We start from the raw sequence: 26663 nt of genomic DNA on the forward strand, positions 1-26663 counted from the left end.
CTACCTACCAGATTGCGTAGAATGATAATTTCATTGATTTTACTCACAACATACATTTTCACAAGAATGTCATCTTTATTTTGAAATCTTTTCTTGATTTGTATTTCCCCTTTTTTCTTACCTCCACAAAAGAGGTAATGAAATAATCTATTTTGAGCCTAGTAATGCAGTTTGAGTATCCATTTTATGTACTGCTGCCTAAATGGGAAAGATATATTATAAATTTTCATCAGCAACTCTCACAGAAATTAGGAATGAATGGGCATTAATTGCTGAAGAATGAGATACTTAGCTTGTTAATTTTGTGATAAAATATTCTCATAAAAAACATTTGTCATCTCTATGAAGATATACTAGGCAAGTCGAGATAAATCCAAAAGATAAGTAGAAGGCAGTGTTTGGCCAGGCTGAGGACTTCCTGTGTTCCTGAAGGTCTGTTCCTTCTTTCTGAAGCAGCTGCTCTGGGTGATGTTTCTCCTGGGCTGTGTCTTAGTGCATCAGAGTCAATATTCGATTATATTGTCTCCTTGACATACCAACTGAACTGAACAGACTGAACAGACATTTTGGCATAAGTGTATTATGGGCAAAGGCCAGAGGGGCTGTATTTTTAAATAATTTTGTATAAAATGTCCCTGAAACATATATGTTGAAACAGATTTTTTATCCTTAGGTCCAGAGAGACAGCACTGATAGCTTCTGAAAGAATAGATCCTTTGCGTATGTTTCTTGCTAAAATGATGAGATTTTTCAGTTTTATTTAATGTAATTCAGCTTAATGCAACATATCCATTTAACATTTGCCATATTGCAAGCACTGTGCTGGGCCCTTATACCAAACCAGATGAAAGCTGTGGTGTGAGTTTGATCACATGGCATTGGGTGACAAGTAATATGAATAGACCAAATGCATATTATGATAGACAGATGGAATAGTATGACAGAGAGACTAAGAAGCACCAAATAATCAATTCTTTCTTTTGCCAGGGGAGAAGTCATGTTTCATAATAAAGACTAAAGTAATTCTGAATTGCACCCTTGGAAACCCATTCAGTAAAACCATTTCAGTAAATGGCATTTCCATCCACTCAGCTGCCATGCTAGAAACCCATGTGTCATCCTTGATTTTCTCTTCCACCACCTCCCACAACCCAGGTGTTAGCAAGTCCTGGCAGCTCTACCTGCAAATGATGTCCTGTATCCACAACCTTCTCTTCTCTCCATGCCCACCCACTAATTCAAGCTGCCATCGGTGACTGACTGAATTACAGCAACAGTCTTTAAGTGGACTTCCAGTTTTGACTCTTGCTTTTTTAAAAGTCCACTTGCCACACAGTAGCTAAGCAATCTTTTTTTTTTTTTTTAATACATAACTCTGTTATATAAAATCCTCTATTGGCTTCTCACTGCACTTGAAATAAAATCCAGTTTCCAACATCAACTCAAGCCACCCTCTTCACTGGTCACTATGCTCCATGAGGCTCATATTCTCTTTGCTTTCTGAACATGCCAATAATTTTATTTATAGGCCTCAGGGCCTTTGCACATGATGCTAACTCAGTCTGGAATGCTCCTCCCTCTGACTTTCACAGGACCAACTTCTTATCGTTCAGGCATCAGTTCATGTCACCCCCTCAGATAGGTTTTGCATGACAACCCTATCTATACTCATTCCACCCCCACAGAGTCTCTGTGTCAGCATACTCCTTTATTTATTACTATCTAAAATAACTGCATTTGGCATTTTGTTTAGGTTTATTGGTTTGTGTTTCCCTAAATCCTTTGCAGAACTTAAATGCCATGAGGCGGGGTTTTTGGTTTTTGTTCACTGGCTCCCACAGTAGTGCTGTCATGTAGCAAGTGCTAAATAAACGTATGTTAAATGCATGAAAAAGTAACTGAATGACTGAAATCCGTATTATTTGCCCCCACATTCCACAATTTGGTCTGTGCTTTAAGGATGCTCATACTTTCTCTGCAGAGTTGATTTGAGAAGGCACCCAACAGAGCACAGTTGGGTGGAGCCGGTGAGACAGAGATGGTCTCCTGAAGAAAGCAATATATTTGAAGAAGCTGGAAGGATCAGCGTAAGTTAGTCAAAGGACCAAGAGAATGAAGAGTATTTCAAGGAGAGGGAACAGAATACATAAAAAGACTCACAGTGGGGAAAGGCATGATGTTATTAAAGTCTGGCATACAAATTGGTAAGACTGTCTTCAAAAAGCACATGATGAATCACCATATACTGTCATGTCATCCGTCTGAGTAAGTAAGGCGAAATTCATCTACTTTCTTGACATATTCTCACAAAAATGTGGGAACATAAAACTATCTCCAGTAAGACTTGACATTTCTGCATTTCAGTGTGGTTGGAATTATGTCTTCAATACCACACATCCAGAAATTACTTGGATAACTTAAAACTTCCTTCTGGACACTGAAAACTAAATTACATAGAGCTGACTGATAAGCTAATTGATCAACCTTTTACTTCATTTTGTCTGTGTACACAATTTAAGTGTGAAGAAACAGACTCACATTGCATTGAGGATGAAATTAGAAATTATATTTCTAGTAAGTCTTGCAAAATGGATTCATGGGTTTATTTCTTACACAAGTGTAGAAAATATAGGTAGTGAATGTAAAAGCATTAAATTTTTCTTAGATGTAATCAAGATAGTCAAGCTTTGTGTGCCAATAACATAACTTTCCAAACTCAACCTGTGAGCACAAAAAACAGAATTCTGAAATCCCTTAGAAAACTCACCATCGTTTCTCAATATCAGTGGTGTGGGTGGTCCCAGGACTTTTTGGTTTGTCACTGTATTTGTAACCACACAAGTATAATTTCCAACATCTGATTTTTCTACTTTGGCAATATATAGATTCCCAGTCTCTTGAGAAACGAAGCGGCGATTATCCTGATAGGAGGGGTATTCATTGAAAATCCAGGCATAGCTGAGCTCTGAAAGCAAAAGGAATCATCATTATAAACATGTCTTTTATAAGAACTTTACTGCATTCATGAAAGAACTGGTCAAGTTAAAAATTCATACTGTTGCCCAATGATCCTTTTTCAGCCTGCTAAATATCAACAGGAAGTAACAACAGTCCCCTAAAGCATTTTATCAATAAGATGTTATTTCTATAGAACTAGAAGGTACACTGATCACTGATGGAGAAGTCCAGTCTCTTTAAATCAGGGAATAAGCATTATAGCTCACTAAGCATGGCTAAGCACCATATAATAGTTACAGAGCTAAAGCTCAAACCACAGACACACAGAGTCCGCAATCTTGATATACCCTGGAAACTACTTATATCACTCCTTTCATCTTACATGCAATAATCATAATAGTATATCATGGTGCAACATACTTACACAGCACTTCATGGTTTCCAGTATAGTTTATATTTTTCCATTAACTGAGAAATTCAGACACAGAGGATCAGACTGTCTAATCCAAACTCAGCCACAGCCAGAGACAGAATAATTCCTGATTCTCAACCCAGTCTTTTCCCAGTGCCTCTTACTATTGATGCATATTCTTACTCCTTTTTCACTTGTGATGCTGAACTCTTTCCCCATTATTTTAGTGAGACGGTGATTTAATATTGTAGCAAATACTCATTAAATATAATACAACGATTAGTTGGCTGGTCCCATAAATGCAAATCTGCATTTTTAACACATTATTGACTAGAAATGTATTACAGCCATAGGCATTAGTCTGAAACAATCCCCTGATCAATAATGTGTTAAAAAAATTAGCTGAAAAAATTATTATATCCGTATAAAGTAGCCATCAAAGAGCAACCTTTTCACAAATACTTATCCATCCCAGAATGCCAATGGGAGGAATGTAATAGGCAGTCATACTTGAAAATGTTCCTTTGAAAATTCTCATTTTTCTGGAGAATTAGGTGAATGTTTTGTGAATGAGCACATTAACCCATGCTTTCAATTTCAGTAAAGAAACCTAAGTGACAGCGAGTTTAAATGATTTGCTGCAGTGAACTATTGTGCTCTGAGGAAATCAAACTTCTTTAGCTCCAGGCATTTCATGATTCCTCTCTTTAAAGTGTGATCTTCAGATTTGTTCAAAGCTGGAGAAGTGATATAGCAGCCATGGGCACTGATTAGCCAACATGCCCTGTTTTGTTTTCTCAAGTTATTTTGGGCAGGAGGGGGAGCAACCAGATGCAAATGGAGCCTGTGGTTTCCGAACTAGTTGACTGAGTTCTTGTGTGCTGCTCTTCAATATGATCCTTGGCTAAATTCTAAATGCATGGATTGTCCTTGGAAAATGGCAAAAAGGTCACTTCAGCTTTGTACACAGAATGCTAATTATTGGAAAAGGCACTTTGTTGTTTAATACTTCAATGAGTCCTCAGTTGTAATTGACCTCAATAACTGAATGTGTGACAGGGAACATATTCCATCTTAATGATCCACTGTTTACATACAAAGGAGGGGGTCATGTAGATTGCTTTCCTTTTATCACTGGATTATAACATTTCTGCGTGCATTATTTTAGAGAGATACAATTATGTTTATATGAGAATAGCTAATCATTTTATTTACGCATATGAATGTAATTATAAGTAACCCCATGCTGATGTCAAGAGGATACTCACTGTAAATAAGCAAGCTCTTCCCAGCAAGCTAGTTACTTTCTCAAGAAACTCCAATTTGGAGGAAGGAAAGGCCCCTCTAATAGGTTGTGAAGAAATACAGTGTAATGTAGAAATTTTGCCACAAAAACAGGAGATTCAACAAATAGCACAGTGCAATGTACTCCTCTCTCAATTTGGCATGTCAGTTTCAGGCAGAGCACGTAATCACCAAGCCTCTCAAAAATATTCTCACATGAACAGTGAAGAGAACATTTCCTATCCCGTAATTAATTATAAGAGAGTTTTAGGAATAAATTAAAATATCTAAAGTCACAAGGTATAAGTTAGAAAGTAATTTACCAGCAAAATATTAATCAACCCATATCTCTCCAAGGAGAGTTATAATAACATATATAAACTAAATATATATATATATTTTTTTCTGGAGACATTTTTTAAAACTACTGCTGCTGGCTAGTGCCACAAAACTTTCTGAATTTTGTAGAAGATGCATAGTTCGGTAACTAGGAAGTTGCAGGAACTATGGATACCAGGATAAAAGACATTCACTTTGTTATTTTAATTGGAATTAAAAAAAAAAAGGCCAGAAGACCAAAATTCAAAACTGTATTCCATAAAGAAAGCCATTAAACACTCTTACTTAGTTTCAACTTAATCCAGCAAATGGGGATAATCATAAACGTGATACAGGCATGTAGTGAGGTTCAAGTTACGTGAAAGTCCTCTGAGTCATAAGGACATCTGAATCACTGAAAGTTAATAATTTTTAAAGTAAAATCATTTTTTAAAGTAAAAATATCAAACAACAATTATCATGTTGTTTGATTATAAGAATTTTGGTTTCACTGCTTTTGTGAGTTACTATACTACTTTAGCAGGAAATGCAGGCAACCATAAACATATTCTGCAGGAATAGAATAGAATAGAATAGAATAGAAGTTCTCTACCCCCTACCTATCTCAAATTTAAGAAGTTTATGTGACCAGAAAACTTTGAGAAGAATGGGATTAAATAAGGTTGAATAGATTTTAAAATTTCTCCTTTCAGAACCTGCAAGAGACTTTTAACATGCCAATGTGCCTCAAATTTCTTAGAGACTCCTTAAGTCATGCAAACTTACTTGATGTAGAAGTGCCTCCCAACTCCTTCATCCACACACTCTTTTCTAAAACATCTATGCTAATCACAAAATAGAGGTAGGGAAATGCTGAACTAATGCAATTTCAACTCAAGAAACAGTAAGTATAATATAAAAATTATTAGCTCTATTACTTCTGGTCTCAGGAAAGCCATTAAGTTACGTTAAACAACAGAAAACAACAAAATGTTGAATTAAAGTTGTAATAAGTTTCCCAAACTGTAATAGAATATAGTACTGTAACCATTTTCAATGCTGTAGATAAAGGAACAAACCATAGTTCCAAACACAAGTATCAAATGGATTGTACTAAGGATCCTAATTAACATCAGTTCAATATACAACATTCATAAAATACTGTTAGTCCTAAAGTGTGAAGGTCAACCAAAGAATCTTGGCTGGTTCACTGTTGAGACCATGTTGAGCTAAATGCTGAGACCCTTGAAAGGGGAAAATTTCTAAACATGATATTAATTAATTTTTATTTATCTATTTTTCTTCACAGCAAATAGCATTACCTGGAATATTGTCATTTTATTTGTCCATAAATATTAGGAAGGGGCATGAATAATATAATGTAATGATAATGCAGACATCGAAGTAGGAAAAAATGTGTAGTAAGGATAAAAATTACCCAACAGATCACTTCTTTCTTCATTTTAAAGATATGAAAGAAGAACAAAGCTGAAGGTATCACACTCAAAAATTTCAAACTACACTACAGAGCTGCAGTAATTAAAACAGTTTGGCATTAGCATAGAAACAGGCACATATATCAATGAAACAGAATAAAGAACCCAGCTATAAACCTATACAAGTATCATCAGTTAACTTACTGCAAAGGTGCCAAGAACATGCCGCAGCAGCCGCATGCAAAAGAATGAAACTGGATGGCTACCTGGTACTATACACAAATGTTAACTCAAAATAGATGAAAGATTTGCATTAATATCTGAAACCATAAACTCCTACAAGAAAAAAAAAAGGGCAGTAAGGTCCCTGACACGGGTCTTGGAGATGATTTTTTGAATCTGACACCAAAAACTAAAATAAGCAGGTGGGACTACATCAAACTAAAAAAAAAAACGAATAAACAGAAAAATTGCACAGTGAATGAAACCATCAATAAAATGAAAAGGCAACCTATTGAACAGAAGAGAATATTTGCAAATCATATATAAGATATAGTGTTAATATTCAAAATATGAAGAACTTCTACAGCTTATCAGCATTAAAAAAAAAAAAGAAAAAAGCTGATTAAAAAATGTGGGCAGAAGATCTGAATGGACATTTTTCCAAAGAAGACATATATCAATATAACTAAGTATCAGGAGGATGCAAATCAAAACCGCAATGAGATATTATCTCACACCTGTCAGACTGGTTATTATCAAAAAGACAGCAAATAACAAGCAGTGGTGAGGACATAGAGAAAAGGGAAAGCTTGTGCACTGTTGCTGGGAGTGTAAATCAGTACAGCCACTAAGGGAAACAGTATGGAAATTCTTCAAAAGATTAAAATGGAATTTCCATATCATCCAGCAATTCCACTTCAGGGTATTTACCTGAAAAAACCTAAAACAGTAACTTGAAGAAATATCTGCATTCTCATGTTCACTGTAGGATCATTTAAAATAGCCAAGACACAGAAACAACCTAAGCGTCCGTTGGTGGATGAAAGGATAAACAAATCATATGTAAATGTAACAATACATATACATACATACACATACACACAGAGAGAATGGAATATTATTCAGCCATTACAAATAACTGAATCTTGCCATTTGGAAAAATGTGCAAAGACCTTGAGGGCATTATGCTGAGTGAAACAAGTAAGACAAAGAAATACAAATCTCATATGATCTCACTTATATGTGGACTCTAAAAATTAGACCAACAAACCAAGTTGTGGGTATGAAGAACAGATCGGCAGTTGTCAGCGGGGGCTGATAGACTGGGATAAATGGGCATTAAAAAGGCAAAAAATAAATTTTTAAAATCTTAAAACTCCCTAGAAATTCTAATACCTCAACAGAAAGATAGCTATCATTTAGAATATATTTTCAGTTCTAACCTATATGTCTGTAGGTTTTCATGATTTTAACCACAGCATAAATGTTGTTAAAAAAAAAAAAAAACAAACAACCCAACAACCATTCATGTCTCTACAAATGACTTAATTTCATTCCTTTTTATGGCTGAGTACTATGCCATTGTGTATATATACCATTACTTCTTTATCTGTTCCTCAGCTGATGGACATCTTACAGACTTTAAGTAAGTCAGAAAGAAAAATTAGAAATATTGCATATTAATACATATACCTGGAATCTGAAAAAAAAAACCTGAAAAAAATTGATATAGATGATCTTATTTATAAAGAAGAAAGAAAGACACAGACATAGAGAACAAACATTCGGATACCAAGAGGGAAAGGGGGGGTAGGATGAAGTGGGAGATTGGGGTTGACATATATACACTACTACGTGTAAAAGAGATAACTAATAAGAGCCGACTGCACAGCACAGGGAACTCAGTGCTCTGTGGGGACCTAAATGGGAAGGAAATCCAAAAAAGAGGGGATGTCTGTATATGTATAGCTGATTCAGTGTGCTGTACAGCAGAAACTAACACAACATTGTAAACCAACAATATACTCCAATAAAAATTAAATTAATTAATAAATTAAGAAACCCAACAACCAAACAACACATTCGACAATTCTAAGGCCTAGAGAAGGTGAGATTGGAGAGTCAGAAACTAGCAAAGCACACTGTATCTTAGGCCTTCTAGCTACATTCCCCTTCCATTCGCTTAGTCACTCATCGAGTCCAACTCTCTGCGATTGCATGGACTGTAGCCCGCCAGGCTCCTCTGTCCATGGAATTCTCCAGGCAAGAAATACTGGAGTGGGTTGCCATTTCCATCTCCACGGCATCTTCCTGACCCGGGGACTGAACCCCAGTCTCCTGCATTGGCAGGTGGCTTCTTTATAATCTGAGCCACCAAGGAAGCTCCCCCTTCCACTGCTCCCTCCTGGAAGCAGTAACTTTTGAAATTTGAAAGTAAAGAGTTAGTGTTATATGACTCACCAAATGATGCCATTTTCCCCCAAGAACTAAAGTCTATTTTTATCAGAGCAAAACATTAATTCATTGGGTTGCATGAAATGCTATTCACATTCTGAAAAAATAAAGCCAAGTTAATAAAACAAAAAAACTCTTATATGCTGCAAAAATATATCCTATTCAGTGTGATTTCCTTAGGGACTTACATGCAATATTTATCCTTATTCAAACTTGACAGATTTCTTTCGATAAGTTTTCATACACTAATTGCTCTGGAAGTGACAGACAGTTCCTGTCCCATTGGCAATTTGTATCAACTGGGTAAACAGATACTTGGAATATAATATTTAATAGATTGGGAAGTTTCTGATGCTCAACTGAAAAATAATGAGACTGGTCAGAATGTGATAGCTATTAAGGCAGAAGGACCTAGTGATGGTTTTCTAACTTGTAGCATCTAAATCTTTGGTGAATTAACTATGAAATAACACTCTCTTAATTGGTTCCTTTTCCCTATCTTTGGGCCAACAGCAAAGGGTATTTGGCTATTATTTTTAAAAGAAGACATCAATCAATTTTCAAATTCAGGTACTCATTGAGCAAATTAAGCCTCTGATTAGAGGCCTCAGGATGAATGCTTTTGTTCTTGATGCTGTCTAATTTATTTCTAGAGTTGTATTATACTTCATGACATTCTGAGTCATGTCCCAAGGGACAGCAAAAATGTCAGTTTTCAAAGATCCCTTTCTTAGTCCTCAAAGTTTTAAATCTGAAAGGGACCTAAGACCAACCCCTGCAATTTTACAGATCAGGAAGCTGAAGTCTAGAGAAATTACATGCCTGGATCACAGTCACACATTTGATAAGTGGGATGAAAGGGGATGATGGGCTGGTTCATATTCAGAAGACCATATTCAGAAGACCTGGTTTGTTAGACAGCTATATGTTACTCTCAGAATTTAATTTGGAGCTAGAAGAGATCAGTTTTCCTTATCTGCCATTTAAATAGTATAACTAGATGACCTCTAAGTTTCTTCCAGCATTAAAATCCCATAATTCTAAAAGTATGGCATCAAATACCACATCTTACATCAACAAATGAAGAAAGCAGGATCCAAAGAGATCCAGTAACTTGCTAAGATTCAAACAGGTAGTCTATTGACAGATAAAGAAGTAGAACTTTTATACACATACACACACACATGGATACACACTTATATTTGAGTTAAGTGGTATTGTGTAGAAAGATAACAGAATTGACAGTCAGGAGACCTGGATTCTAGTCCTTGCATCACAGCCAATTTGGGCTTTGATCAATTTTTCAGCAGCATGAGAGCCTCCTGATCTTTTTTTTCTATTTTTTTTTTTTTCCCCAGCAGCATTGTGCAACATGTAGGATCTTAATTCCCCAACTAGAGCCAGGGATTGGGCAGGTACCTCCTATCTTGGAAGGCAGTGTCTTAACCACTGGAGGGTCAAGGAAGTCCCAAGCTTCCTGATCTTCAGATAGTTTTATATACACCTATAGGCTTCCCTGGTGGCTGAGATGGTAAAGAATCTGCCTGCATTGTGGGAGACCTGTGTTCAATCCCTGAGTTAGGAAGATCCCCTAGAGAAGAAAATGGCTACCCATTCCAGTATTATTGCCTGTAGAATCCCAGGGAGAGAGGAGCCTGGCAGTCCATGGAGTTGCAAAGAGTTGGACATGACTGAGCAACTAACGCTATCACTTTCTTCTTCTTTTTTAACACACACATCTATCCTACTTTTTGCAGTCTTGTGAGGTGGAATTTAAATTGAGATATGATTCTAGGCAAGTAGATATGAAAAAATATATTATTTTAAATGATTATACAATTGAAATATGTTTGAGGAATGCAGTTATTGGTTTATTGGTTGGCCAAACATTCACCCATCATTAACCATTTACGAAAGCATGAAGTTCACCCCTAGAATGGAGAGCAGCTAGAAAGGCAGGGATTGAAATCTGAGAGTAGTCTGTATGGGTAAAGGGACAGACAGCATCACCCATGGAAAGATCCCTGGATTTGGTGTCCAGAAACAAAGAGACCACGTCTTAGCTTCAGTGCTCATCAGCTAGAAAGTCATCTCTACAACTCAGTTTTCCTATCTGAAAAATAGGGATATAAAAAGAACACCTGCCTGCTAGGTAGACATCAACTATGTTAAGTCAATTTTAAAAAACAGATATTGCTGGGGTGTTTTGTTCTGTTTATTTTTGCTTATAAACTGATTGCTAAGTCATTTGTCTTCCTTTGACCTAAAGAGAAGGGAGACATTAAAATTGTCAGTGATCTAATTCATTCCAGAAAAAAAAATAAGAACTGAATGAGGAACCTTAAACACAAAGCAGCACGATTATGCGCCATAGACAGGCAGTGAAAGAGTCTAGAAGAAGAATGTGTTTTTGTAATATCGAAGCAAGATCCCAAGGGGTGGACAGGATTCTGAATTCGGAAAGCTGAAGCCTCTGAATGATTACTCTAAGACTAAGACATTAAACAATCAATAGAAGTATATTTGAATGGCACTTAGTCATGTATGGATGTGAGAGTTGGGCTGTGAAGAAGGCTGAGCGCCAAAGAATTGATGCTTTTGAACTGTGGTGTTAGAGAAGACTCTTGAGAGTCCCTTGGACTGCAAGCAGATCCAACCAGTCCATTCTGAAGGAGATCAGCCCTGGGATTTCTTTGGAAGGAATGATGCTGAAGCTGAAACTCCAGTACTTTGGCCACCTCATGCGAAGACTTGACTCCTTGGAAAAGACTCTGATGCTGGGAGGGATTGGGGGCAGGAGAAGAAGGGGACGACAGAGGATGAGATGGCTGGATGGCATCACGGACTCAATGGACATGAGTCTGAGTGAACTCCGTGAGTTGGTGATGGACAGGGAGGCCTGGCGTGCTGCGATTCATGAGGTCGCAAAGAGTCGGACACGACTGAGCGACTGAACTGAACTCAACTTGGCAAACAGGAGCAGAGGGGAGATGTCTAAGAGAAGTTGAAATCACATGGCTGGGATAGGACAGATATGGTAATTCTATTAATTAGAACATGGACTTATGGGTGTTAGAAGTTGAATGGTTCTATGAAGACCTACAAGAACTTTAAGAAATAACACCCAAAAAAGAGGGCCTTTTTATTATACAGGACTGGAATGAAAAAGTAGGAAGTCAAGAAACACCTGAAGTAACAGGCAAATTTGGCCTTGGAGTACAGAATGAAGCACGGCCAAGGCTAACAGAGTTTTGCCAATAAAATGCACTGGTCATAGCAAACACCCACTTCCAACAACACAAGAGAAGATACTACAAGTGGACATCATTAGATGGTCAACACTGACATCAGATTGATTATATTCTTTGCAGCTAGCGATGGAGAAGCTCTATACAGTCAGCAAAAACAAGACTGGGAGCTGACTGTGGCTCAGATAATTAACTCCTATTTGCCAAATTCAGACTTAAATTGAATAAAGTGGGGAAAACCACTAGACCATTTAGGTATGACCTAAATCAAATCCCTTATGATTATACAGTGGGAATAAGAAATAGATTTAAGGGACTAGATATGACAGACAGAGTGCCTGATGAACTATGGAAGGAGGTTTGTGACATTGTACAGGAGACAGAGATCAAGACCATCCCCAAGAAAAAGAAATTCAAAGGAGCAAAGAAATGCAAAAAAGCTATTTGTAAGACTGTCTGAGGAGGCCGTACAAATAGCTGTGAAAAGAAGAGAAGCAAAAAGCAAAGGAGAAAAGGAAAGATATATCCATTTGAATGCAGAGTTCCGAAGAATAGCAAGGAGAGATAAGAAAGCCTTCCTCAGTGATCAGTGCAAAGAAATAGAGGGAAAACAATAGAAAGGGAAAGACTAGAGATCTCGTGAAGAAAATTAGAGATACCAAGGGAACATTTCACGCAAAGATAGGCACAATAAAGGACAGATATGGTATGGATCTAACAGAAGCAGAAGATATTAAGAAGAGGTGGCAAGAATATATAGAAGAACTATACAAAAAAGATCTTCATGACCCAGATAATCACAACGGTGTGATCACTCACCTAGAGCCAGACATCCTGGAATGTAAAGTCAAGTGGGCCTTAGAAAGCATCACTACGAACAAAGCTAGTGGAGGTGATGGAATTCCAGTTGAGCTATTTCAAATCCTTACAGATGATGCTGTGAAAGTGCTGCACTCAATATCCCAGCAAGTTTGGAAAACTCAGCAGTGGCCATAGGACTGGAAAAGGTCAGATTTCGTTCCAACCTCAAACAAAAGCAATGCCAAAGAATGCTCAAACTACTGCACAATTGCACTCATCTCACACACTAGTAAAGTAATGCTCAAAATTCTCCAAGGCAGGCTTCAGCAATAAGTGAACCGTAAACTTCCAGATGTTCAAGCTGGTTTTAGAAAAGGCAGAGGAACCAGAGATCAAATTGCCAACATCCAATGGATCATGGAAAAAGCAAGAGAGTTCCAGAAAAACATCTATTTCTGCTTTTTTGACTATACCAAAGCCTTTGACTGTGTGGATTACAATAAACTGTGGAAAATTCTGAAAGAGATGGGAATACCAGACCACCTGACCTGCCTCTTGAGAAACCTGAATGCAGGTCAGGAAGCAACAGTTCGAAGTGGACATGGAACAACAGACTGGTTCCAAATAGGAAAAGAAGTACATCAAGGCTGTATATTGTCACCCTGCTTATTTAACTTCTATGCAGAGTATATCATGAGAAATGCTGGACTGGAAGAAGCACAAGCTGGAATCAAGATTGCCAGGAGAAATGTCAATAACCTCAGATATGCAGATGACACCACCCTTATGGCAGAAAGTGAAGAGGAACTAAAAAGCCTCTTGATGAAAGTGAAAGAGAAGAGTGAAAAAGTTGGCTTAAAGCTCTACATTCAGAAAACTAAGGTCATGGCGTCCAGTCCCATCACTTCACAGCAAATAGATGGGGAAACAGTGGAAACAGTGGCTGACTTTATATTTTTGGGTTGCAAAATCACTGCAGATGGTGACTGCAGACACGAAATTAAAAGACTCTTACTCCTTGGATGGAAAGTTATGACAAATCTAGATAGCACATTAAAAAGCAGAGACATTCCTTTGTCAACAATGGTCCATCTAGTCAAGGCTGTGGTTTTTCCAGTAGTCATGTATGGATGTCAGAGTGGACTATAAAGAAACCTGAGTGACAAAGAATTCATGCTTTTGAACTGTGGTGTTAGAGAAGACTCTTGAGAGTCCCTTGGACTGCAAGGAGATCCAACCAGTCCAACCTAAAGGAGATCAGTCCTGGGTGTTCACTGGAAGGACTGATGCTGAAGCTGAAACTTCAATACTTTGGCCACCTGATGTGAAGAGCTGACTCATCTGAAAAGTCCCTGATGCTGGGAAAGATTGAAGGTGGGAGGAGAAGGGGACGACAGAGGATGAGATGGTTGGATGGCATCACTGAGTCAATGGAGATGAGTTTGGGTAAACTCCAGGAGTTGGTGATGGACAGGGAGGCCTGGTGTGTTGCAGTCCATGGGATTGCAAAGGGTCAAACACGACTGAGTTGCTGAACTGAACTGAACACCTATATTGGCCACAGCCCCTGACAACTTAGGGTGCTACATTGCTCTGGCTAAAAGGACCCCCATGATCAATGCTCTGGGGCCCAGAGAACTTGGTTTAGACAGGTGCTCATCATCAAGCAGGACCTCCCAGGTTCAGACACTATTTCCATTATTCATTAGTCTGAGAGGAGTAGGGATGGCATGTACCTATCATTTGGACCAGCACCTGCCACACCTCCTCCCATGGCAGATGCTGAGAATTGACCATGCCAGACAGGTGCACACAGGCCTCAGGCTGTTGCCTCCAATCAATTCATGTTGGCACATGAAGTCAAACCTTTTTACCATCTTTGCAAAAGAGATATAGGGGAAATGAAATGGTGACCACGTGAGGCAAGAATTAGATAAGACCCAGTGCTAAAATGCGTTCAAACCTGTGCCAAGCATTTCTATAAATAAGCCTCCTGACTAAGCCTTCTGACCACTTGCTGCATTCAATGATATTTTTAAAATATGCTCTTCACTAGCTCAGATGTAGCAGTGGGGGTGTGGGAAGGAAGATGGAAAAAAGAGTATTTTACAGTTATGTGTACAGCTCTTGATATTGCTCTTGTGTATGGCTTACAATATCATCCATCTTATGGGTGACTTCTTGTTGTTTACTTCTATTTTATTAGGATATTGGACATTTTTCTGATTATACATTTTCTTTAAGTATTCACAGGTGAAAATTTAGGCATGTAACTCGAAGGCAATTTAACACATTGTTTCGACAAAAAAAAAAAAAAAAAAGCCAGAAATGAGTGTATGAGTATAAGAGTATTTGTATAAATCATACACATTTAAAGGTAAATGGAAAGGTTTGGACAAAATCTTGTATTTTGCAGTGGATTACTAGGGTATGTGTCTACATACCCAGAGGCAGATCGCTAACTCTCCTGTGTTCTCAGTAATGGATCAGTAAAAAAAGTCTGAGAAATAATGCCTAGGCCTGGAGTCAGCAAATTTGCATACTTCAAGGGAAGAGGCCCTGTGATTTTTAGAAGACAAGCATCCTTTTTGTTAGCGTGTTCAGACTTTTGAGTATAGGCAGGAAAGTGGTGCCAGATGAGGTGCATTTAGCTGACACAAGTGCGTGTGTCCTTTATGGCTTCATCTGCTTTCAGTTCAGTTCAGTTCAGTTGCTCAGCTGTGTCTGACTCTTTGCAACCCCATGGACAGCAGCACGCCGGGCCTCCCTGTCCATCACCAACTCCTGGAGTTTACCCAAACTCATCTCCATTGAGTCGATGATGCCATCCAACCATCTCATCCTCTGTTGTCCCCTTCCCCTCCTGCCTTCAATCTTTCCCAGCATCAGGGTCTTTTCAGATGAGTCAGCTCTTTGCATCAGGTGGCCAAAGTTTTGGAGTTTCAGATTTAGCATCAGTCCTTCCAATGAACACTCAGGATTGATCTCCCTTAGGATGGAGTGGGTGGATCTCCTTGCAGTCCAAGGGACTCTCAAGAGTCTTCTCTAACACCACAATTCAAAAGCATCAATTCTTCGGTGCTCAGCATTCTTTATGGTCCAGCTATCACATCCATACATGACTACAGGAAAAACCATAGCCTTGAGTAGACAGACCTTTGTTGGCAAAGTCATATCTCTGCTTTTCAATATGCTGTCTAGGTTGGTCATGGAGCTTCCTTGGTGGCCCAGAGAGTAAAGAATCTGCCTCCAATGCAGGAGACCTAGGTTCAATTTCTGGGTTGGGAAGATCCCCTGGAGAAGGAAATGGTAATCCACTCCACTATTCTTGCCTGGAAAATACCATGGACAGAGGAGCTTGGCGGGCTACAGAACATTTGGTTGCAAAGAGTTGGGCACGACTGAGCGACTAACACACTAGGTTGGTCATAACTTTCCTTCCAAGGAGTAAACTGTCTTTTAATTTCATGGCTGCAATCACCATCTGAAGTGATTTTTGGAGCCCCCCAAAATAAAGTCTCACACTGTTTCCACTGTTTCCCCATCTATTTGCTGTGAAGTGATGGGACCGGATGCCATGATCTTCATTTTCTGAATGTTGAGCTTTAAGCCAACTTTTTCACTTTCCACTTTCACTTTCATCAAGGGGCTTTTAAGTTCCTCTTCACTTTCTACCATAAGGGTGGTGTCATCTGCATATCTGAGGTTATTGATATTTCTCCCGGCAACCTTGATTCCAGCTTGTGTTTCTTCCAGTCCAGTGTTTCTCATGATGTACTCTGCATAGAAGTTAAATAAGCAGGGTGACAATATACAGCCTTGACGTACTCCTTTTCCTATTTGGAACCAGTCTGTTGGTCCATGTCCGGTTCTAACTGTTGCTTCCTGACCTGCATATAGGTTTCTCAAAAGGCAGGTCAGGTGGTCTGGTATTCCCTTCTCTTTCAGAATTTTCCACAGTTTATTGTGATCCACACAGTCAAAGGCTTTGGTATAGTCAATAAAGCAGAAATAGATGTTTTTCTGGAACTCTCTTGCTCTTTCAATGATCCATTGGATGTTGGCAATTTGATCTCTGGTTCCTCTGCTTTTTCTAAAACCAGCTTGAACATCTGGAAGTTTACGGTTCACTTATTGCTGAAGCCTGGCTTGGAGAATTTTGAGCATTACTTTACTAGTGTGTGAGATGAGTGCAATTGTGCAGTAGTTTGAGCATTCTTTGGCATTGCCTTTCTTTGGGATTGGAATGAAAACTGACCTTTTCCAGTCCTATGGCCACTGCTGAGTTTTCTAAACTTGCTGGGATATTGAATGCAGCACTTTCACAGCATCATCTGTAAGGATTTGAAATAGCTCAACTGGAATTCCATCACCCCCACTAGCTTTGTTTATAGTGATGCTTTCTAAGGCCCACTTGACTTCACATTCCCGGATGTCTGGCTCTCAGTGAGTGATCACACCATAGTGCTTATCTTGGTCTTGAAGATCTTTTTTGTACAGTTCTTCTCTATTCTTGCCACCTCTTATTAATATCTTCTGCTTCTGTTAGGTCCAGACCATTTCTGTCCTTTATTGAGCCCATCTTTGCATGAAATGTTCCTTTGGTATCTCTAATTTTCTTGAAGAGACCTCTAGTCTTTCCCATGCTGTTGTTTGCCTCTATTTCTTTGCATTGATCACTGAAGAAGGCTTTCTTATCTCTCCTTGCTATTCTTTGGAACTCTGCATTCAGATGCTTATATCTTTCCTTTTCTCCTTTGCTTTTTGCTTCTCTTCTTTTCACAGCTATTTGTAAGGCCTTCTCAGACAGCTATTTTGCTTTTTTTGCATTTCTTTTCCATGGGGATGGTCTTGATCCCTGTCTCCTGTACAATGTCCCAAACCTCAGTCCATAGTTCATCAGGCACTCTATCTATCAGATCTAGTCCCTTAAATCTATTTCTCACTTCCACTGTATAATCATAAGGGATTTGATTTAGGTCATACTTGAGTGGTCTAGTGGCTTTCCCTACTTTCTTCAATTTAAGTCTGAATTTGGCAATAAGGAGTTCATGATATGAGCCACAGTCAGCTCCTGGTCTTGTTTTTGTTGACTGTATAGAGTATCTCCATCTTTGGCTGCAAAGAACATAATCAGTCTGATTTCAGTGTTGACCATCTGGTGATGTGCACATGTAGTCTTCTCTTGTGTTGTTGGAAGAGGGTGTTTGCTCTGACCAGTGCATTTTCTTGGCAAAGCTCTATTAGTCTTTCCCCTGCTTCATTCCGTATTCCAAGGCCAAATTTGCCTGTTACTCTAGGTGTTTCTTGACTACCTACTTTTGAATTCCAGTCCCCTATAATGAAGAGGACATCTTTTTTGGGTGTTCTATTTGCTAAAGAACATTCATTTTGGGATTTCCCTGGAGGTCCAGTGATTGGTTAAGAATCTCCCTTCTAATGCAGAGAATGTGGATTCTATCCCTGGTTGGGAAACTAAGATCCCACATGCCTTGGGGCAACTAAACGCATGCACTGCAACTACTGAGCCCACTTGCCCTGAAGCCCACACACCATAATGAAGATCTTGAGAATCACAACTAAACCTGATGCAGCCAAATACACACACACACACACACACACACACACACACACACACACACACACAGGAACATTCATTTTGCCAAGTTCAGGTTGACCACTACCCCACAGCAATCCACACACAACTGCTAGATTAATCCTTTCATGGAATCTCTCAATCAGGCTCCATGGAATCTCTCAATCAGGCTCCTCCTTTCTACACAAGCCCTTGGTGAGCCACCATGTCTCTCAGAGTTAAGTACAATGTATCAAGCTAGTATTCCACTCCTTCCAAAGCAGTAGTTACTCCATGTTAGCTATTCTTAGCTTTCCATTCTTCTTTCCACGTAGATCTATATTTCCGGAGAGGGTTCCTTAAGTTGAACTCTGCAAAATTCCAGGGAGGCTAAGAAGGGGCAGCCATGATTAACTTACTCATACAATACATCCTGATTCCCTCAAGAATCAGCATGTGATACAAAGATGAGGCACAAGGGAAGACTCTGCCCACCCTATGGGGCTTTCAGTAGAAAGCCTGTGTCAAATTCATTGTGTTATCTGTATCTCTTAATGAACCTGTGTTTTTTGTTTATAGGACATGTATTAAGTTAACCTTAATATATATTATACATTAGGTATACATCCCAGTATACATTCGGTGCAGACAAATACCGTTTGATTCCACTTATACCGGGTACCTAGAATAGTGTAATTCATAGAGTCAGAAAGTACAGTGGTAGTTTCTGCAAGGGGCTGAAGAGGTGGGGAGGGTGGGGACAGAAAGTGAGGACTTAGTGTTTAATGGGGACAGATTTTCAGTTTAGGAAAGTGAAAAATTCTGGAGAAGGATGATGGTGAGCGTTGTACAAAAATGTAAATGTACATAATGCCACTGGTCTGTACAGTTAACTATGGTGAAAATAGTATGTTTTGGGACTTCTCTGGTGCCTCAGTGATTGGGACTTCGCCTTTCAAAGCAGGAGGTGCCAGTTTGATCCCTGGTCAGGTTTTTGCCTTTGCCATCCCCATATGCCTTGTGGCCAAGAAACCAAAGCATGCCACAGAAACAATACTGTAACAAATTTAATAAAGATTTTTTTTAATGTGCTCTTTTTCCACATTAAGAAAAAATCTTAAAAAAAATAGTATGTTATATATTATGTGACTTTTATCACAATAAAAAAATTAAAAACAGGTTCATACTGCTAAGTAGGTGTGTTTACAATGATGTGGGAGAACAGTCACTGCTCCCCTGAGAGTCCCCGAGGTGAAGCCAGCGCACTGTCTGCCCAGCATTCCCTTCTCACCTCTGCTTATCTCAACCACTGCCTTCTGCAAAAACGCCGTTTTCCTGACTGGGAAATATAAGTGGTCTCTCTTCAACAACCAAAGCAGCATGTGTTTCTTTTCTGCCTCACAGCAACTACACATTCTTTCACATATTAAAATGTAGTTTTTCCCATATGAGAATGGTTCAATTGCTTTTCTCTTCTCTGACTACTGAACTTAAGTGCTACTGTGCCAAGAATACAGGTATAGTAGGCTTCACTTAGGTCCCTCACTTTCTGGAAGCAACTCATGTAAATATTAGTTAAACTGAACTGAAATTCGAAATGTCAGAAGTTTCCTGGAGCCACAATTTCATGACTGAACTCGAGGCCCAAAGTGCTAGTGACAAAGACGTTAACTGAAAATAAGAGGCTACAAGACTTTCATCAGATCACTGATGTCAAATTAAAATCTGTAATATCAGAATCCATATGTTTTCAATCAGAACGCTTAAGCCTTTTCCTGAAAGTTTTTTTTTCTGACTTTTTGATGCAGTTTTACTAAGTTTACAAAATGCATAAAGAAAAGATGACTGATTTGCAGTCTTTTGAATATCCAAGAATGAGAAAGACTAAGTAAAAATAGAGAGGTAAGCAATGTAAGCATTAAGTTGGCATACACAACTTAACAGGCTAAATGACCTATGCTGAAGAAACTACTTGATTTATCAGATGATACTGGTATGACCTGGCCAGATTTCAGAAACTCAAAGTTGGTAGTAATCCCTGTACTAGGTATTTACATGCACAAGAAAGGTAACCATGGGTCCAGTGAGCCACATTTTCGCATCTAACTTTAAGTAAGGATACATCTTATAAGTGTAGGCATAATTCAGAGTATTGTGAGTTTGGTTCCCGACAGCCACAATAAAGCAATGCAAATGAATGTTTTGGTCTTCTAGTGTATATAAAAGTTATGTTTAGATCATACTGCAGTCCATTAAATTTGCAATAGCATTATATTGAAAAAAAATGTACATACCTTAAAACTAAAAAAGTACTTTACTGCTAAAAAATGCTTACCGTCATCTGAGCCTTCAGTGAGTTGTAATCTTTTTGCAAAGTGCTATCAAACATCACTGAACACAGGTCACCCTAACAATATTATAGCAATGAAAAAGTTTGAAATATTGTGAGGATTACAAAAATACAACACAGAGACATAAAAGAGCCAATGATTTTGGAAAAACCACACCTACAGAACTTGTTCAACTTAGGGTTGCCACAAACCTTCAATTTGTAAAAATGAGAAGTCTGTCATAGAAAACAAACGGATGGATACCAAAGGGGGAAGGGAGATGTGGGATGAGTTGGGAGACTGGGACTGAAATATAAATATATATATATATATATATATATATATATATATATATATATATATACTATGCATTTTTTAAATGTTTTTTTACTATGTATAAAACAGATAACTACTGAGAACCTACTGTATGGCACAGAGAACTCTACTTTGTGCTCTGTAATGCCCTAAAAGGGAATGAAATCCAAAAAAGAGGAGCTATATGTATACATATAACTCATTTGCTCTGCTGTACAGCAGGAACTGACACAGCAATGCAAAGCAACTACACTCCAATATAAAAAGAAACATCTGTGAAGTGAAACGAAGTGAAATAAAATGAAGTACACCTATACAATAGCAGAACTGCAACTTGCTTAATTCTTTACATTTCCCAAACAATTCATTATCCACAATCTCATTTGTTAGTTCTGACAATGTTTGAACATATATAGGATAAAATTCAGTTCTTTTGGAGAGAGAGGGACAGTAAGACACAGGAAAGTCAAGGGATATATTTCAAGACCACAGAGAGAACTAGTGGAATTAGACTTGTGATTAAAACAGACATCTCTTAAGACCATAGCAGAGATTTCTTTTGCTATGCTACAAACCATCACAATTGCAACTTTCAGATTAACTGAGCCAGTAACGTGGTGGCCCACAGGTTATCGTGACTGATGTCCCTGGCCCTTTGCTGACAGAGCTGAAGTGGGGATTATGGCAAGGATCATGACAATCGTGTCTGCTTCTGTATTCCACATTACCTAATCCTATAGCTGGAACCAGAAGATGCTCAGAATTCCAGGGAACTAGCTGACCAGTTAAATCCTGAAACACCAGAATGTACATGTCAAGTGTATTATCAGCATTTAAAGACATGTTCTAAGAAAAGTTTGCACAAATCATTATTAATAGAATTAGTGCTATCAAGGCATAATCAAAATCTATCTTATTACTTTAAGTTAAGCTATTTCTAGGGAGAAAGAGAAAAAAGAGAAATAAATATTCAGTGTGGGAACTGAAATGCATTCAGAAGAATGATGAAAAATTTTAAGTAAATGGTAAAAAAAAAAGTTAATTAGACTATAATTATTTACATTTTAAAAAGACTGAAGGAGTAATAAGCTTAACTGAACAAGCTAACAAACAATATCAACAAGTTCACCAAATACACACCCTTTTCACCAGATTATTAAACAGTTCTACACCTTCATCAATTAAAGATGTGATGTAAAAGTAAAAAAAAAAAACAAACTGACATTTAAATTCTGAGCATAAATTAACTTTGGTGGTGGTTTAGTAGCTAAGTCATGTCTGACTTGAACTGCCTTCTCTATCACCAGGCTTCTCTACACACCAGGCTTCTCTATCTATGGGATTTCCCAGGCAAGAATACTGGAGTGGGTTTCCATTTACTTCTCCAGGAGATCTTCCTGACCCAGGAATCTAACCTGGGTCTCCTGCATTGCAGGTGGATTCTTTACTGACTGCGCTACGAGGGAAGCCCATAAAGTGAAAGTGCTGTTACCCACTCAGTCATGTCTGACTCTTTATGACCCCATAGACTGTAGCTGGCCAGTAACTTTAAATCAATTAAATTTACCAAGAAATTACTAGCGTTCATTGTAATCCAAGATGATCTTTCTTGTCTCGTCCCTTTATCTTGTCAATGCTGAAGTGAGACCCCTAACAAAGCATGTGGCTTGGTGACCTATTATAAATAAATCCACCTTTCCCCAAAGAGAAATATTTTCTGTTTTAACTTGGACCTTCAGAAAAAAAGACAAAAAAGCTTTGTATGAACTGCAGTAGTGAAGTTTTGCCTTGAGGTGTGATGGACAGATTGGATGAAAGATTTATCATCCAGGAGTTAAGAGTTCATCGTCTGGTTTCCCATGAAAGGTACTTTTCTTCTTCTCAGCAATACTTCTTCACTTGGTTCTCATGGTATCTAATCACTATTCCTCAATGGCTGGTTATAGGAAGAAGGGTGAGTCATGAGGTAGACCAATCATATTACTGTATCTCCCAAGGCACAGGGATTGGCTCAGTATAGGTCACATGACACAACCCAGCCAATAAGAATTTAACACAATTCAAGTTGAGCACAAAGGGCTTTTCTTTCAAGGGCCAAGACTCAGAGGTTGTGAGCAGAATGGCCCATGCTGCTGTCTAAGGTACTTGTGACGAGCTGGTGTAAAAGAATGAAAAGAAGACTTAGAGCTGCAAGGCTGAGCAGGTCAGAGCACATCATGTTTGAGGTCTTTGAGAAAAAGGAATTTGGAGGAAACATACTTGCCCTTCATGTAATCTGTTAATTTTTAAAAATCAATAAATTGTTCATTTCAAAAAAAATTCCCCAGTGAGTACTGAGGTTCTGTCCCCTGCAATCAGAATTATCTTGGCTAATATTAACTTTTGTCCTTTCTTTCCCTTCTTAGAGATTTACTATCCTTCATAAATTCCCTCAGAATATCCTTTGAAAAATACTTGTTTACTAATCTACCATACACCCACTGCCACTTAAAATTGTTCTTTAAATAAGTGACCCTTAGGAACTGTGGATTCTTACCAATGACTCATGTATCTCTTTTAAGGCAATGGAACAAAGACCTACAAGAAAAGAAGGCAGCTTCAAGAAAAACCTTCAGGAGAAAAATAACACATGATAATCATAACCCTTTATCTGATATCTAAACAAGTCTGTGTTTTCTTATCTTTCTAAATGAATATTCTCACCTCAGGTGTTTTGGAGCATTTTTTACAACTGGTCAAGCATATATGCTAGTATTTGGAGTTAGACATACCTGGTCCTGAAACTTCACTTTGCCATTTCTATCAGACCATGAGTATAATGATACTTACACTTTATAAGTATTTAAGAGGATCGAGGGTAACATGGTGAGGAATGTGCTTAATTTTAATTAGCACAATGTCCAGTAGATACAAGAACTCAATGAATGTTAGCTAATGTTAGTTGTTATTATGGATAAGGCAAAGATGGCAAATGGGCTTCTCTGGTGGCTCAGTGGTAAAGAATTCGCCTACGAATGCAGGAAACTCAGGTTCAATCCCTGGGTCAGGAAGGTCCTCTGGAGGAAGAAATGGCAACCCATTCCAGTATTCTTGAGGAGCCTGGCAGGCTACAGTGCATAGGGTCACAAAGGAGTCCAGTATGACTTAGTGACTAAACAACGACAACAAAGATAGTAGGTCTGATAAATTATATATTCAGTATGTGAAGTCGCTCAGTCGTGTCCGACTCTTTGCGACCCCATAGACTGTAGCCTGTCAGGCTCCTCCGTCCATGGGATTTTCCAGGCAAGAGTGCTGCAGTGGGTTGCCATTTCCTTCTCCAGGGGATCTTCCCGACCCAGGAATCGAACCCGGGTTTCCCACATTGCAGGCAGACGCTTTACCATCTGAGCCACCAGGGAAGCCCATATATATTCAGTATAATTCACTCTAAATATCCATTCTAAATCATCCACTTATTGTCACAGATCAAATTAGGATTTATGGTTAATAAAGCTGCATTGATATCTCAGTATAGTTCTCTCTTTTCCTGAAATTATTTTCACTTCTGTTATTCATTTGATTCATATCTAGGAAGTATTATCTGCATTCCAGGAAAGGAAAGTGAGGAACAGAGAGAAAAATGACTTATTAAATCTTAGCATTAAAGAAAGCTAAGGCAGAAAATTAAATCTTCTGACCATTTGTACAGGAAAGTGCATGCATACTCAGTTGCTTCAGCTGTGTCTGACTCTGCAAACCCATGGACTGTAGCCTGCCAGGCTTCTCTGTCCATGGGATTCTCCAGGCAAGAGTACTGGAATGGGTTGCCAATCTCTCCTCACAGTGACTGTATATTGATGCTAATAAGTGGAAACAGAAAAATCACAATTCAAAATTAGTATGTTCTCTCACTTCCTAGAAACTGAGAGCTGAGAGAAGCTGGGGAAGCAATGACAAACAGAACTGTGTGGGTGATAAATAGTGTATTTGGAAAACTTGGCAATCGAGTTAAAATCAGAGCTCATATATTACAGATTTTAGCTGGAAGCACTCTAGAGAAAATCTGCCTAACATTTTCCTTTTCAGAAGCACGGAGAGGCACCTAGAGAGGCACCAGATATCTTTCATGCTTTCTGTTTGTTTGTTTTGTCTTGTCTGTAGTTAGTAAGTGATTAGGGCAGGACTTGGTTTCCATGACACAGGTCTTTATACCAATTTTCTTCTCTTACTTCTGCTTTATTGACTATGCCAAAGCCTTTGGCTGTGTGGATCACAAAACTATGGAAAGTTATTAAAGAGATGGGGATACCAGACCACCTGACTTGCCTCCTGAGAAATCTGTATGCAGGTGAAGAAGCAACAGTTAGAACTGGACATGGAACAACAGACTGGTCCCAAATCAGGAATGAAGTACGTCAAGGCTGTATATTGTCACCCTGCTTATTTAACTTATATGCAGAGTACATAATTAGAAATGTTGGACTGGATAAAGCACAAGCTGGAATTAAGATTGCTGGGAGAAATATCAATAACCTCAGATATGCAGATGACACCACCCTTATGGGAGAAAGTGAAGAAGAACTAAAGAGCCTCTTGATGAAAGTGAAAGAGGAGAGTGAAAAAGTTGGCTTAAAACTCAACATTCAGAAAACTAAGATTGTGGCATTGGGTGCCATCCCTTCGTGGCAAATAGATGGGGAAACAATGGAAACAGTGACAGACTTTATTTTTCTGGGCTCCAAAATCACTGCAGATGGTGGCTGCATCCATGAAATTAAAAGATGCTTGCTCCTTGGAAGAAAAGTTATGGCCAACCTAGACGGCATATTAAAAAGCAGAGATATTACTTTGCCAACAAAGGTCCATCTAGTCAAAACTATGCTTTTTCCAGTAGTTATGTATGGATGTGAGAATTGGACCATAAAGAAAGCTGAGCGCCAAAGAACTGATGCTTTTGAACTGTGGTGTTGCAGAAGACTCTTGAGAATCCTTTAGACTGCAAGGAGATACAGCCAGTCCATCCTAAAGGAAATCAGTCCTGAATATTCACTGGAAGGACTGATGCTGAAGCTGAAACTCCAATACTTTGGCCACCTGATGTGAAGAACTGACTCACTGGAAAAGACCCTGATGCTGGGAAAGACTGAAGGCGGGAGGAGAAGGTGATGACAGAGGATGAGATGGTTGTTTGGCATCACTGACTCAATGGACATGAGTTTGAGTAAACCTCAGGAGTTGGTGATGGACAGGGAAGGCTGGCATGCTGCAGTCCATGGAGTCACAAAGAGTCGGACACGACTGACCAACTGAACTGAACTGAACTGACAGTGTAGTTGAGAGGTGGGAGGGGAGGAGGTATCCTCCATCTAACTCTGTGATATTGGCCAAAATCACTTAATCTCTCTAAGCCTCAATTTTCTCACATGTAAAGAAGGGATAACCCTTACCTTACAGGCTAGATGACCAAATAAGACCATTCATATGAAAAGGATTTGTAAAGAAGAACACAGAAAGCCAAGGTGAGAAATCATTACCACACAGTTACAG

General features: G+C 38.7%; 1 protein-coding gene across 1 annotated transcript in view; it reads right to left on the reverse strand.

Annotated features, from left to right (window-relative positions):
• The window catches only part of CNTN4 (contactin 4), a 425127-nt gene that overhangs the window by 214569 nt on the left and 183895 nt on the right, over positions 1-26663 (reverse strand). Inside the window, exon 5 of the mRNA XM_068982346.1 lies at positions 2768-2965. Within this exon, the coding sequence (XP_068838447.1) occupies positions 2768-2965 (198 nt within the window). The remainder of the gene's footprint in view (positions 1-2767; positions 2966-26663) is intronic.

Source organism: Capricornis sumatraensis, chromosome 10 (assembly GCF_032405125.1).
Source record: "Capricornis sumatraensis isolate serow.1 chromosome 10, serow.2, whole genome shotgun sequence".
Lineage (NCBI taxonomy): Eukaryota > Metazoa > Chordata > Mammalia > Artiodactyla > Bovidae > Capricornis > Capricornis sumatraensis.